General features: G+C 45.8%; 1 protein-coding gene across 2 annotated transcripts; it reads left to right on the top strand.

Moving 5' to 3' along the window:
* The first annotated feature begins 5031 nt into the window (after nucleotides 1-5031).
* Nucleotides 5032-8188, top strand: org (oogenesis-related gene). 2 transcript variants are annotated; one of them, XM_064330323.1, is made up of 7 exons: nucleotides 5032-5188; nucleotides 5517-5597; nucleotides 5931-6138; nucleotides 6289-6452; nucleotides 7050-7152; nucleotides 7485-7541; nucleotides 8074-8188. In XM_064330323.1, the coding sequence occupies exons 1-6, from the start codon at nucleotides 5135-5137 to the stop codon at nucleotides 7514-7516; spliced, it is 642 nt and encodes a 213-aa protein (XP_064186393.1). In that variant the 5' UTR covers nucleotides 5032-5134; the 3' UTR covers nucleotides 7517-7541; nucleotides 8074-8188. The 2 variants fall into 2 exon arrangements, with proteins under 2 accessions (XP_064186393.1, XP_064186392.1); XM_064330322.1 differs by having other exon boundaries at nucleotides 7479-7541.
* The last annotated feature ends 5922 nt before the right edge of the window (nucleotides 8189-14110 follow it).

Genomic DNA, 14110 nt, shown 5'->3' with positions numbered 1-14110 from the left:
AAAACGCATTAGCATTATAGGCATGAAGGGCCTCATTCATGCAAGATTCCTTGGGTTATTAGCAAAGCGCGTGTCTGGAGTTCGTGTGCTTTTAGCTCACATGAAACTGGTCAAGCTCAAAGTACCTCAAAGTTATTTGCCTCACAGGTGAAGCTAGCTGACGGATAACAACATACAGTTTGTTTTAAAATTACGAGATAGTCTGTCTTTAATGCATCCTCGGTTTAGCATTTATCTTAGAATATTTTGTTCTTGCCGATGCTGTTGAGTCATCGCCACCATCCTGACCGAGATTACGTATGACAAAAAAAGGGGATCATTGTTATACAAATGCGCGAGGGCTGGCTGTATGGAGGGACCTGCGTAGGTCTGAAGCAGTGGCGCCTGCTGTTGTTGGATTAAACTCGGTTCGCATAATCAGCTGAGTGCTTGTGCTCCTTAGAACCTCTGCATGTGGCATATATAGATTTCAAGTGGGCCTGAGAGAGCGCGCGCGCGCGCGCGCGAGAGAGAGAGACGTGTGTGTGAATCAGACGGGCTTTGATAACGGCCACATTGTCTGATGCCTCCCCGCCCCTCACCTCACCCCCAGCAGTCTTGCTTTTCATAACGCAGTTTAGTTTGACTGATGCCGACAGCAATGTTTAAAATTTAATCGCCTTCAACTGAGAGCTTTCCTGTCCTGAGAAACGTCGATTCCAATGTTTCAGTACTTTTACAGGAAACAGAGGCGAAAAGATTTTTCCACGGACCGGGGAGCCTCTGACCTTTCTCTTCCGCGCATTTGCATGAAATCTCATCCATTCACAAAACTACACAAAACGGTCCCCATTCAGCGAAGCAATGTTCTTCTGCTCTGAGAAGGAGCGTCGCTGTCCGTCAGTCATCACCGCGACAGCAAGAGAACAGTGCTAGTGCGTCACGACATAACCGCAAGCAGCCATAGTGCATGGTAGTTTGTACATAGGCCCTTCATTGACACGTGAAATGACTTTTTTTTTAAATGTTATTATTTTTTTTAACAAAAAGGGTGATCTACTCTAGCGTTGCCCCTTCAACCCCTAAGATCACATATGTCTGATTAGAATGCTCTGAACATTCCAACTTAATAAAATAGGCTCTATGTCCTAATGTGTATTTATTTGATTCCTCATTTATAATAACTATTTAAGAAGTTGTGATCTTTAAAGAAGGAAGAACAGAGATACTCTCCCCAAAACAGCATTACATTTCTACATTACTACCATTTAGAAGATGCTCTTATCCAGAGTGACATACAGAACTTTGTTCTTTAGCATTATTACATAGTATCTATTTATACAGGTGAACCTGCAACCTTTGGTTTACAAGTTCCTTACCCATGATACTACACCACTGCCACAGCAATAGATATAGTGCCATGGAAGGAATTTAGAGGGGCAGTAAGAGAACACTGCCATTTTTAAGTAGAAAGAGGGAACGCTTTGCTTTATTCCTCAAAATAGAAGGGTGGATGTTTGTGTTTATTTTAAGAATTGCAGAGTCAGAGTGCATTCATGAAAAAGCTTTCTTGTCATCACACGCATTTTTTTGTCACATTTCATTTTTTTGTGAAGTTTTGCTAAATTTGACAGGGAGAGATTGCGAACCGTTGAAAAGGGGGCACAGAATGGAGGTTCATCAGTTTAGAGGCCCTCTTGTTCCTTCTGTAGAGAGCAGACGTGCGTACAGAGGGATCCGTGGGGGGGGGGGGGGGCGGTCCTTTTACGCCTCATTAGGGCATGCTCAGATCATGCACAACCAGCCTCTTCACGCCGACGAGACACACAGCTGGGAATGAGCTGATGGAGCTGTATAGGAAGAGGCATCATTAAGTACAGCCAAACTCTGCGTGTTGCCAACGGTGTTCAATACATGCGAATGCGTGACAGAAACCGCCTTTTTATGATGTCCTCACAAAGCACTGTCTTAATTGGTCAAATATCCACAGTAAAATGTTCCGCGTTAAATCAACTTCTACAGAGTACATACGGCCCCTATTGGACTCATGTGTACTCTGTTAAGTGTTGAATTAACACTGGATATTTTACTGTGTTTTTTTCCCCCTGTACTACAATGTTCTTTTTGCAACCAAAACCTCCAATAAACTGTACAGTTTCCAGGACTCGTTAAGGCAGTATTCTGTACGTACACAGAAAAATGTCCAGTGTTCATTCATCTCTCAATAGATAATATTTGGGTCCACATTCCAAAGTGGGACCAAGTGTTATCAGTTAAGAGTTTAATTAACACTGCTATAGTTGAATTAACACTGTTAGAGTTGAATTAACACTGGTAGAGTAGAATTAACACTGGACATGGGTACTGGCATTTCATTATTGATCGTCACTTTCAAGCCACTTATGACAGGCTCAGAAGGACTGCAGTGAAACCAGTCGCACCCAGTTGAGGGGTACTTCAAGTATTTACTGTTAAGTATCCAGCCGAATGAGAAAATAGACTCCACAGACACCCCTTATTCCCCAGGCACGTGGCTAGTAGAGCTAGCGTGCAAGGCTTACCAGACGGTACCTTACACAGTCTTTTGCAATGCGACTGATGCCTGACCTTAACTAGAAGCCATTTGCTATAAAATGTAAATGAACAAAAAGAAGATCATTATTATTACTCACCAACTGGACCTACACTCACTGACAGTGATGTTAAACATAATATAGCCAGGCTAGGGTATTTCCATCACCTGGGGGTGACAGCACACTGTCTTAACTGTTACATTCCAGGGTGGCGCTGGAATGTAACAGTTAAGAAACTACACTTGCAACTCCATGATTGTAGTTTTTACTCCCAGGTGCTGTTGTACCCTCGAGTACGATACTTGACCTGCATCGCTTCAGTAACTTAAATATAAGTAAGTAAATATCCAGCTCTATAAAAAGGACTGTATGTGAAAGAGTGCAAGCTGTGCTAAGTTGCTCTGGATAGGAGGGTCTTCCAAATGCCTGAAGTACATAATGTAAAGAACACAAAATGGCATTTGACACAAGAAAGTTTGTATCATACAAATTTAAAGATTTATTGTGATGTTCAATAATTCACAAGCACATCACATTACACAAATGATAAAAATATGCATGTACATTCCTTAAATACCAAATGAATATACGAAAGCCAAGAAAACACACAGCCATTTAAAATAAAACTTTAAATGTAAGGTTGTGCAGTATTTCCACAAATGCAGTTGAAAAAAAACCAAAACTGAATTATTGCTGGTCTCTGTGTTTGCAGTGGAAAAAGTACATCATGTTGTGCTTGCATTTTTTTGAGAGGTGTAAATGTTCAGTTACTGGGACTTCTCCTTCAAGTTGGTAAAGTGTTTCTGCAGAACAGCCCAAAATCTGGATTTAGGGCGCCTGGCAGAACCCTGGACGTTCTGTTTGGCTCTTCCGGTCTCCGAGATCCTGCGGTCCGGAGAAGAACGCCGTCGGACGAGCTGGGCGGGGCAGGATGTGCTGGCGGGCAGGCGGGTTCGACCCGTCCGAGAAGTCGAATTCTCGTTCGTGTCCGGCGTGCGTCTGCGGGACACGCCCTCCTCGTCCCTGAGACAGCGCCGGTGCCCAGCCTGGAAGAGCAGGGCCTCTTCGTCGGCCATCTGCGGGCTCCGGCTCAGGGTCAGGAAGCCGTACGGCGTGGTGACCTTGGGGAGGTGCGGCAGGGAGAACGCTGCCCTGGTGACCGGGTCGTGGAAGTCCTGCCCCTCCAGCAAGGCGCAGTTCCCGCGTCGGTCGTGCGGAAGCCTGTTGTTGCTGGTGGGATCCGAGACACTCCGATGGGCTCTTCGCTCCAGCGGTGGGGAGGAACCGAAACCTGAAGATGAGGAGGCGGGGGACGAGGAAAGTGAAGTTGACGTCGGCCAGTGGGGAAGAGACTCTGTCTGGTTTTCTGTGCTACCGCCCCAGCTGAACTGAACCTCTTCTCTGACTCCCCTTTCACTCTGTTTCTCTCTGTCTTTCCCGCCGAATCTCAAACCGTCCTGCAGCGCCAGGCTGGGAATGGTGAACTGCGGGATGCTGTCGGGCGTCACTACAATGTTGAAGAGGTTGTCTTTGCTCGCTCGGTTTTCCAGCACGAGCGAGCTACCGAAGGAGCGCGCGCTTGCGGTCGCCCACTTCAGCGCTCTGACCCCGGCGCTGCTGTGCCTCCGCGCGGTGTACGGTTGCGCGTCCTCTGGAGTGCTGAAGGTTCTGGAGAGGCTGGCAACGCTGCAGCTTCCAGCGCTGACGGTCCGAGTCACCGCGATGTTTCTCTTCATTGTAGCTGTCTTGGCAGTGCGCACACTTATCTGCAGCGCTTGATGGTTCGCATGTTCTCGTGCGACGCCACTGATGTTTTATAGTCGCGGTCTTCAGCCCCCCACCTTTCAGACCCTTTAATCCGTCTCCCACTCTCTTTGACGCGCGTTGAATTGGTGACGAAGATGTGCCGGCGGAAATATACCAAGTGTGGCCGTCCTTCCTCTGGAATAAACACGCCCACATGCTAATACGTGGCAATTAATAAACAGCACAGTGTTTACAGCGACAAAGGAAAAACAACAACAAAAAGACTAGCCCACCTATGCGTTCGAGATACGGGGCCGGTGGTGTTGTTTCAACACCACGCCTGATTAAATGCGAAGTTTTATGATAGCCCAGTTGTTTAATTGCAAAACATGTCATGTTTGTGAACCTGACCAACGTTGTTCTGCTTCTTGAAACTGCAATGCTTTATCCAAGTAATGCCTAACTCACGTTTTGTTCTTATTTTGATCGACAGTTCATCTTAAAATTAAACTTGAAGTTCGCCCTTGAAGCTGAATTTATAGTTTAACGGATAGTATGTAAACATATTGCCTAAAACGTACATTCAATGTAATGGAGATTGCAATCTACATTGAGAGTGGCAAATGTAGGCCCATATATCAATTCAGTTATGTAGCTACTGTTATCCGATTCAGGTAAATTGCTTTGCCTTTCCACTCATTTGACTCAGCGAATTTCCTAATTGCTTAAGGTGCGTTGGAAAGGACTGATTGGTTTAGCGACGCCAAAACCAGCATACATTTACACCCCATCATGCAACGCTCGCCTCGTTAATTACCTTTGCTGCACCTACGGCGATGTCGACCACCTGCAGCTACAGGATTGAGGCAGAGAACCTGGAAGATTCTGAGGTAATGTTTGATCTTATATGAAGCCTACTTCAAGCGACTGTGTAACCGGTTCACCTACGTGTTTATTTAGCTAATAATAAAGTTATGCCGTGTATACTAGCCACAGAGAATGACGTGTAAATCCATCTGGCTGTTGATTCTAATTAACTAGAAGCCGCAGTGCTAATTTTGTTGACTAGCATAGCAAACTTGTATGGTTGTAGCCATGTTGTGAAAAACTAGCTACGTAAGGACAATTGAACAGGCCTTTGGTTTTAGTTATAACGTTAATCGGGGTTAATAAATTGGCATGTTTTCTAACCTAAACACGACTTTATATTTTCTATAGGACAAGGCTGTGGTGAAGAGAGGCTCTGTCCTTAGCTCTGTGCTTTGTCGTCTTTCACAGTTCTGGCCGGTCAGTTTCGTGGTACGTGGTTTGCATCTTGGCGCGTTTTTATTGCACCCCCATTAGGTTGCTAAATCGTATTTCCTCTCATTCTTACAAATGTGAAGCTTTGCGCTCTCAAGCACAGCGACACACGAGGTCAAAATGACTTGTAACCTGTGTTTGCAACTGTTCACAACGCTTTGTAACGTTAGTCCACAAACGATTCCATGACACGTGACGTCGGAGTTGCTTTCGTAGATACCCTGCTGTGTAAACGGAGTTGGGTGTACACTGTGTAAGCAAAGTTGCTCTGGATATTAGCATCTGTTAAGTGCTCAAGTGTAAAAACGGTACGTGTGCGTGCGGTTGCAGATGCGCTCTCTCCGTGGCTTCTGGTGGCTGCTCGGGTTCTCCCCTCCAGAGAAAGAGCTCCCCGAGTCCCCTTCGGCACGCCAGTTTCGCACGGGCAAGAAGCGTCTGCATCGGGTCACGCGCCTGGTGCTGGCTTTCCTGCCCCGTAGGCTGCAGCGCGCGCTCGGCTACCCCGTCTGCACCAGCATTGTCTGCTCGGCGTCGCCAGGCAAGTACCGTATTTTCTGAAGATCAGTGAACAGTTTAGTTGTGGTTTGGGGGGAGGGGACATTATCCAAACATTTTCTGGGAAAGGATTTTCCCCAAAAAAGTAGTTTAATGTAATGCAAGTTGATGGGCCTTGGGTTTTTGTTTTCAGAGGTACGAAGCTCTCCCACAAAGCCCTCTGGGAAGGGCAGCAAAAGGAAGCAGGATGATGTGGATGAGGATGATGACGAGGAAGAGCTGCCCCAGCCATCCTGGGTCGAGGTTCTGACCCAGGAACTGGTGGAGGAGGACAGCCTGGCTGATCCAGATTATGAGGTCAGAACATGGCTTAACAGTGCTTGTGATTGGAGGAATCTGGGCTGGGGCTTGTGATTGGAGAAATCTGGGCTGGGGCTGGATATTACAACACATCCTGGCATGAGCGTACACAAATGGAAGAATCTTCGGTGACTGACTGAATTTTTTTTTTTTTTTTTTTTTTCTCTCCCCTCCTGTGCATGTATCCCATGTCAAATTTTGACCAGTGGTGGGGCGCACTAAGCTTTGCTCTGAAGTTTGTTTTTGTATCAACACTTCAGCATTTCATTTTGTTGCTTGTACAGATTCCTACAACAAGCATTGGATTATAATTTTAGGTACCTGCAAATTTGAATACCGGAGATTATAGAATGTGTGCTTGCATTGTAAAATGTAAGCCTCTTGCAAATGAATAGGCTATGAATTGGGCTGGTTTTACTGTTTTCTGTGTGTATTGTGAGCAGTCTACTCAAATTTTATATGCATTACCAACTGGTTTTGGATTCCTATATCCCCATTGAATTATTTTCTCCAGTTTTAATTTCAATTGTCGACTGCACGAACGGTCCTGTGTAAGTGGGTATATATGGATTTGGCTCCGTTTACCCCTTTCAGCCCAGCAGCGTGGGGGAGACGGACAGCGAGGAGTACCGCACACACAACGACACCGAAAGTGACACGGAAGTGCTGGAGAGCAACGAGAGCGGAGAGGGATCAGGTGAGGACCTGAGCGTGAGGAGTCGCAGGATGGGTCACTGAAAACGCTAACATTGGCCTGGGGTCTTTTAGGGGGTCTTTTAGACTTTGTGCTGCTTTCTCAGTCCTGCTGACTGTGGGTAATTGTATGCTGTACACACACACACACACACACACACACACACACACACACAGTGTAGTGGCAGGTGTATTGCATGGACAGCACTTGACTTGGAATGCCATTGAGGCTGTTCACTGCCTGGCTGGACCTCAGGAGAAAAAATGTAGGCCAGCTGTGTTGAGCTTGTAATGAAACTCTGGACCCCCCCCACCCCCCTCCCCTTTCAGCTGCAGCTGCAGGAGCTGAGGTGCCTGCTGAGGCATAGCTGAAGCAGACGACACGGTGATCAGGTAGGTGTGTGAGACAAAAGCAAGGTGTGCTGGGGTTTGCCAGAAGATGCTGAATAACGGTGTTTGTTTTTCCTGTGTGTGTGGATTGAATGCATTTTGGCGCTACCTTATTTTTTAAAAATTATTAGTTTTTTGAGTTTCCTAGCTTTATTGTATAGAAATTTCTATAAGTATATTTTCATACGATCTAAATTTGAGTCTAAGGACTCCTGAAAGTTTTGCTTAATTCCTCTTTGGTTATCTGCTGTACTTGCTGCTTGTTAAGTTAAGGCCTTTTATACTTAATAGGCTTCTGAATGGTGTCCACCAGCGGTATCTGGTCTTATCTGAAAAGGACCTGTGAGTGCAGGCTTCTTTTAGCCTTACAGTACGACACCTGCTTCAACTACGTTTACCAATCGTAGTCTTCAATCACAACCTTTAAGTAGGTGCTGGGCTAAAATAAACCTGCACCCACACTGGCTCTTTTTGGATGAGATTGGATACCTCTAGCATGCACCTGTGCACTCATAGGTGTTTCCCTCTCCTTCAGGTGCAGTCTGGGGATGATTGGAGTTTCATACGTGCTCAAGATGTCAGTGTTTCATGTACAAAAATGTAAAAGTATGTTGTGTGTAAAAAATAAAGCTTTCGTATTTGAACTTGAACACTGTCAGTTATTGGTTGTGATCTGTACCTTTAAAACTCCTGTTGGTCAGCTGGGCTACTGTTATAGCTGACCACTAGAGGGCGCTGCATTACCGTGACTTAGGCTGTACATATTGCCAATTCCACACTTCCCAATGTTTGCAGCACTTTACATGTTCAGCTAAATCAAAATTCTAGCTCCTTTAACTGACTAGAAAGGGTTACATAAACATTTCCTAGAATAATGCTTTTGGGAATTACCTTGTCATTGAAGTGTTCACCCTTGATTATGATTTGAAGGAACATACTGTGGTTCTGTGGCAGTCAGCTTGTTCTTTGTTGACACTTAAACTTCAGATTTAAGTTCTACACCTTGTCATTAATCCCACAGATTCTTGGGCCTACAGTACGATGTCAGGAAGGTTTGATTCAGTTATCTCTTGCAATGGGCTGGGGTCTCGAACGCCAGTGTGAGGGCTGCAGTCTACTGGCTGCTAATTGGTGGAATCCCAAAGCAATGTAGGCCTAGGAAACAAGGTTTTCAGACTCAAATAGGCGCTTGAATGCAGGAACGCATCAAACCTGCTGACATGATGCCCCTCCAGGGGCTTATTCCATTATATTATTTTTTAATAAACTTGAAACTCCTAATTATAGTAGCTTATTTTGGCAGGTTTTTTTTTTTAAAAATCCATAAATGTAGATTCCCTGGATTTGAGTTTGACTATGATCTATAGCTGTAGTCCCGTTTGGGGTTTTTTTTTTTTTTTGTCTACACTGCAGAAATAAGTTTGTCAGATGGGGTGTACTACGTATACAAAGTACAGCATTTTCACGTCTTGCAGTTGTCTTGATCGTTTGTATAGCTGTCATGCACATCGGGGACATTCAAATCACTGCACGGTTAAATGTTTTTCAGGTGAAGTATAATTTAAATGTCCAGCGTATAACCTTGGTTTAATTTGAGCCCGCAGTGGAATTTCACCACAGTTCAGTAACTAGCATTTTTTTTTTTTTTAACATTGTCACAGGTGGGTCGATACTTGCAGCTGGAGCCATTTCCCCCAAAGCCTCCCCCAGTTTAAATATAAATGGCTTCATTAAAAAGTAAATGAGATGGCAGTATTTAGCAGCAGTAACACCCGTGAGCATGGGGGAGCGGTCTGTGTGAGTGTGTACTACTTTAAAATCGGTTTTAGGATGGAGAACGTAAGCAAGTGTGCAGGTTGTCCTTGGCACGGAAGTCTCCTTTGGAGAGAAGGAACTTTCGCACAGTCTCCTGGGTGAACTTGACGAGGGACCAAGTGTGTCCTCAGGTCTTGGGCACCTTCAAAGTTTTACCTTGTCCCGTTGTGGCGGGTATTAAAGTGGGTTAAGCGATGTCACTGCGGGCTTTGTCATGCCCCACATATCGCATGAAGGACAGTTTTCGGGTTGGGCAGTGACTAAATGCTCCTCTGCATGAGTTGCACGATGCGGGTTTGTGGTCCTTTTATAAAGGACGTGCTGCTCTTCGGTGGCCTTAATGGTAATTTCATGGTGTGCGTTTGAGCCTAGTAGCTTAACTTTTTATAAATGTTTTCGTATTTGGATTTCTTCCTAATCCGATTTCATCAAATTTAATGTATTTTCAAGTTGGCTGGCTGAATCCTTAATCCTTCTCCATGAAAGCACCAACGCAGAGTAGATCTACTGCGGGGATATTCAAATCTGGCCCTCGAGGTGAGTAGTGCTGCTGGTTTTCATTCTTTTGCTCTGATCGAGACTGATTTTAAGCCCTGTTTTGTGAGTTCAGTCTCCGGCCAATCGGTGGCATAAATCGATCGGTTTAATATTTGGTAGAAAACTAAACCAGCAGTGCTACTGGCCTCCAGGGCTGGGTTTGGGTGTCCCTGCCTGCTCTTAGCTTGTGTGCTGCGTTGCCACCAGTGATTTTGGGGTCCGTCTTCCCAGAAATCCCTATGTAGTAATGCTTTTTTGAATGGCCCCTATCAGTCAGGGCCCTTGGAATGTTCCAAACCCCCACCCCCCCCCCAGAAGTATGGCACCCCTGCCTGTATCTTCCCATTCCATGATGCCCGGAGTCGCATGTCATGGCCGCTGGGTGGTGATGTACCCACTCTCTCTCTCTCTCTCTCAAGCGCTCCTTTGGGACGCCAGTTTAAGCCGGATACTTGCGGGTAGAATGCCTCGCTGTGGATTAAGGGAGCGAGCTAATTATATCTTTCCCAGACGGGCCGAGTGGACCATTTTTCCATTAGCGAGCCATAAATAACGGGGCTTTTTGGGTTCGGCGAGGGGCGAGGGGGGGGTAGAATGGGTCGGCATCTGCGGTGACGGATGCTGTAAAGGTGAGAGAGTAGCGGGTATTCCTGGCTGTTACTGTTTGAATCTGACCAATGGGAACTCTGCTGTCATCTGACCATCAGATCTACTTGTGTTTTTTTTTTTTCCCTTAAGAGCTTTTGCGGGTCAGCTATGTGGGACGGAGTGTAGCACAGTGGGTAAGGAACTGGGCTTGTAACCGAAAGGTCGCAGGTTCGATTCCCGGGTAAGGACACTGCCGTTGTACCCTTGAGCAAGGTACTTAACCAGAATTGCTTCAGTATATATCCAGCTGTATAAATGGATACAATGTAAAAATGCTATGTAAAAGATAAAAAGTCACTCTGGATAAGGGCGTCTGCTAAATGCCTGTAATGTAATGTAATATGTCCATGGCCGATACGCTGTGTCTGCTGGTGGTGACTGCAGCCTCGTCCCTAACGTCGCTGTGGGATTTTAACCTTGCCGCAGGATGTAGAGCCTGTTCAGCCATACGCAGCGTGGCCTAACAGTTATCAAAGCCAGGAATTTGAATTTGTACGTTCTTGCGTAACATTACATTACAGGCATTTAGCAGACGCTCTTATCCAGAGCGACTTACACAACTTTTACATAGCATTTACACTGCATCCATTTATACAGCTGGATATATACTGAAGCAATTTCGGTTAAGTACCTTGCTCAAGGGTACAACGGCAGTGTCCTTACCCAGGAATCGAACCTGCGACCTTTCGGTTACAAGCCCAGTTCCTTACCCACTGTGCTACACTCCTCCGTAACATCAGGGTAACCTTACGCTGACATTTTTTATTTTTATAGTAGACAAATGGCTCTAAAGCAGTGAATGGAAAGACACATGTTTAACCATGGTTAATGCAGATATGTGTTTATATCTTCAAAATACCCTAGACTGAGCAGTATTTGTATTTCACATGATAAAATGTACTTCAATATTAATCTAATATAAATTTTATTCATTCTTTTTTTTGGCCTGTTTAAATTATTATTTGTTTTGATGCTGTGACTCTTATCTGTAATTTTATTGTCTTTGGGTGTTTTGAAAAGTGCTTTAAAATGTATTAACTTATTAGGAGACTATGCATAAGTAATGTGGCAATTTACAATTTAACCAATCAGGCGTCCATTTAGTGGGCAGCCAATTGGCATTGCAGTTGAGTTGATTATGAACAGGCCTCAAGCCCTCACATTGAAAAATGACATGCAAAAGGAAATTGGATTACTTTCCAGTTTAGAAATTTGAAAAAAAGTATATACTATATTCATCTTTATGTTCTGACTTTGGTGGCTTTAAATAGATCTCTGTCTCTGTTTTGGTATGTACACGCAGGAGTATTTCTCTGATCCCTTGTGAACAGGACATTTTGTTCAGTGTTTGTCCTGAGCTGAAGTGCTCGTGAAAAATCTTATTTTTTTTTTGTTTTGTCTTTGTTTTTTTTCTGCTGGTGCCTCACTGTGGAGTGCTGTGTGTCAGTGAGCAGCTGCGTACAGGTGCTCCTCTCACACGTGGTCTGTAAACGTTTTATTTTTTTTCCCCCTTCCCTTCCCACGCACCATTAAACTGCACTACACCAACGGTAAACTAATTATGCTGCGTGCCCACTGACCCTCGAAGATTAATGTCCAACCCCTCCCTCCTGTTTTCGAATCTTGATTGGCTCATGAATATGCGCATGTCAATCAGCTGCGGCTGCTGTGAAAATATTGTTTTTTTTTTTTTTTTTTTCATCTGGACCAGACTCGCTGGTGATTGAAATGACTCAGTGCACCTACTATGGAATCCACCCCCAACCCTCCCCCCTCCCCCCTCCCCCTCCCCCCTCCATCCGTATTCCAGCTGAAAGCTAAGGACCGTGTGTCACACTTTTTGGCACTTATGTTTCGGCCAGAGGGTGGGATGCCGTTTTAAACGTTCGATAGACGGGTGTGGGCACCCTCAGCGCCGCCAACCCACCACCGCCATTTCCGACAGCGAGCGCTCCTCTCATAGAGTGAGCAATCGCTGCTTACTCACTGCTCCTCAAAGCAATACCGCGTACGGTGCGTACGTGCGCTCATGTTCTCCAGCAACACAATGGCACCATCCAGCGAGGTCACGCGTTTTCCATTAAACTGTTATGGGGGTTCGGCACTTGGTTAAAAATAAAAAAATACATTTAAAAAAAAAAAATCACCATAGCGACAAAAATGACCAGACCGCAGGTGAAGAGAAGAGGTGTGCGACTACCTGCCGATGCCGTGACCGCCGTCGCCTCTGAAAACGGTCACCTGCGCTTTCCGCCTCGTCCGTGTTCCTTTTCGTAAACTCGTGAGCGAACTGCGAATTCGTAAAAAGCGTGCAGTAGCCGTAACCTAACTGGCCTGCAGCGGGGCGTTCAGAGGAGGGTACAAGCAAAGCAGGGGAGGCCATTTTGTGCCACTTAGGCCTCATGATGAAGCACAAATGAGAAGAGTGCTCGTTAGCATCGTGTGTGTATTCGTGCCGGTATTTTCTTTGAGTCGGGGGGGAAAAAATAACTTAACGTAAATTTTACAAAGCCTTTTTCAGGCTTACGAGATCTTTTTCTTCTTTTGAGTAGTTCTTTTTCTTTTTTTCCTGCAGTCATCTCTGCGAATAGATTTTTTTCCCCTGCAGGATTCTGAATAGAACAAGGGGTGACCTCTCGGGGAACCGCGGAACTGGGAGATTGCGTGAAATGAAAGGAGTTTGTTTTTTTTTTTTTGTTTTTGTTTTGTGGATGTTGGGAGGGATGTGCGGAGAACAGGGAAGTGCGAGAGGTGGTCGGGAGGGGCTGGCCCATTTTGGATGGGGTGCAGCGGGGGGGGGGGGGGCTCCATCTTTTGGGGGTTTCTTCTGCCCTCTGGGGGGTGGGGGTCTTCTGAAGACTGGACTCTGATCATAGCAGAAAGTGGGAAGCAGGCCTGGTCTGGCACAGGGACCTGGGAAAGCTGCCTGTTTAAAATGTGTTTGTCTTTGTCTTTTAAAAGACATATGACACGCGCAGGTAACGGTTGTGTCGCGTCCTTGCAGAAGAGGATGTTGAAACGAGACGGTGGCTGTGAAATGAGTTCAGCGCGGCGGGCTCTGTGGTTGTGGTGAGGGGCCTCGTTACTGCAGTGTCTGTGGAAAAGTCTGTGTGCGTGTTCAGTGTCTGCGGCGTTCAGGAGTGAACTGAAGACACACAGAGGAGCTGAAGGAGAAAATGGTCATTGATTTTATATTTTAAAAAAAAATTTTTTTTTGGTGTTCCAACCTTCCCGCAGCCGCCCTCCCGATTGGTGGCCTGAGGTGTGACTGTCCTTGCCTGCCCTTGTCCCGGCGCGTCTCCATGCTCCTCCCCGTTGGCTTGGCAGCGAACTCTGCACCGGTCAGCAGATCCTGCGCGCTGTCGCCTTGACAACGTGGCGGGGAGGCCTGAACCACAGCCAAGCCCCCTCCATCTGACCCACAGGTCATTATCTGCTGCGTTGCATCACTTCCTGTCAACATAGCTAAAAAAAAGAAAAAAAAAAAAGGGCTCCCAGCATCCCTGTGCATGAAGGCGAGCGTGCTGACTCTCTGTGGCCAGATACGGTTCAGTTCCCCTGGAGCTTGTGTG

This window comes from Anguilla rostrata, chromosome 4 (genome assembly GCF_018555375.3).
Source record: "Anguilla rostrata isolate EN2019 chromosome 4, ASM1855537v3, whole genome shotgun sequence".
NCBI classification, from domain to species: domain Eukaryota; kingdom Metazoa; phylum Chordata; class Actinopteri; order Anguilliformes; family Anguillidae; genus Anguilla; species Anguilla rostrata.
Note: the sequence above shows the minus strand (reverse complement) of the source record. Positions and strands in the feature narration are given on the sequence as shown.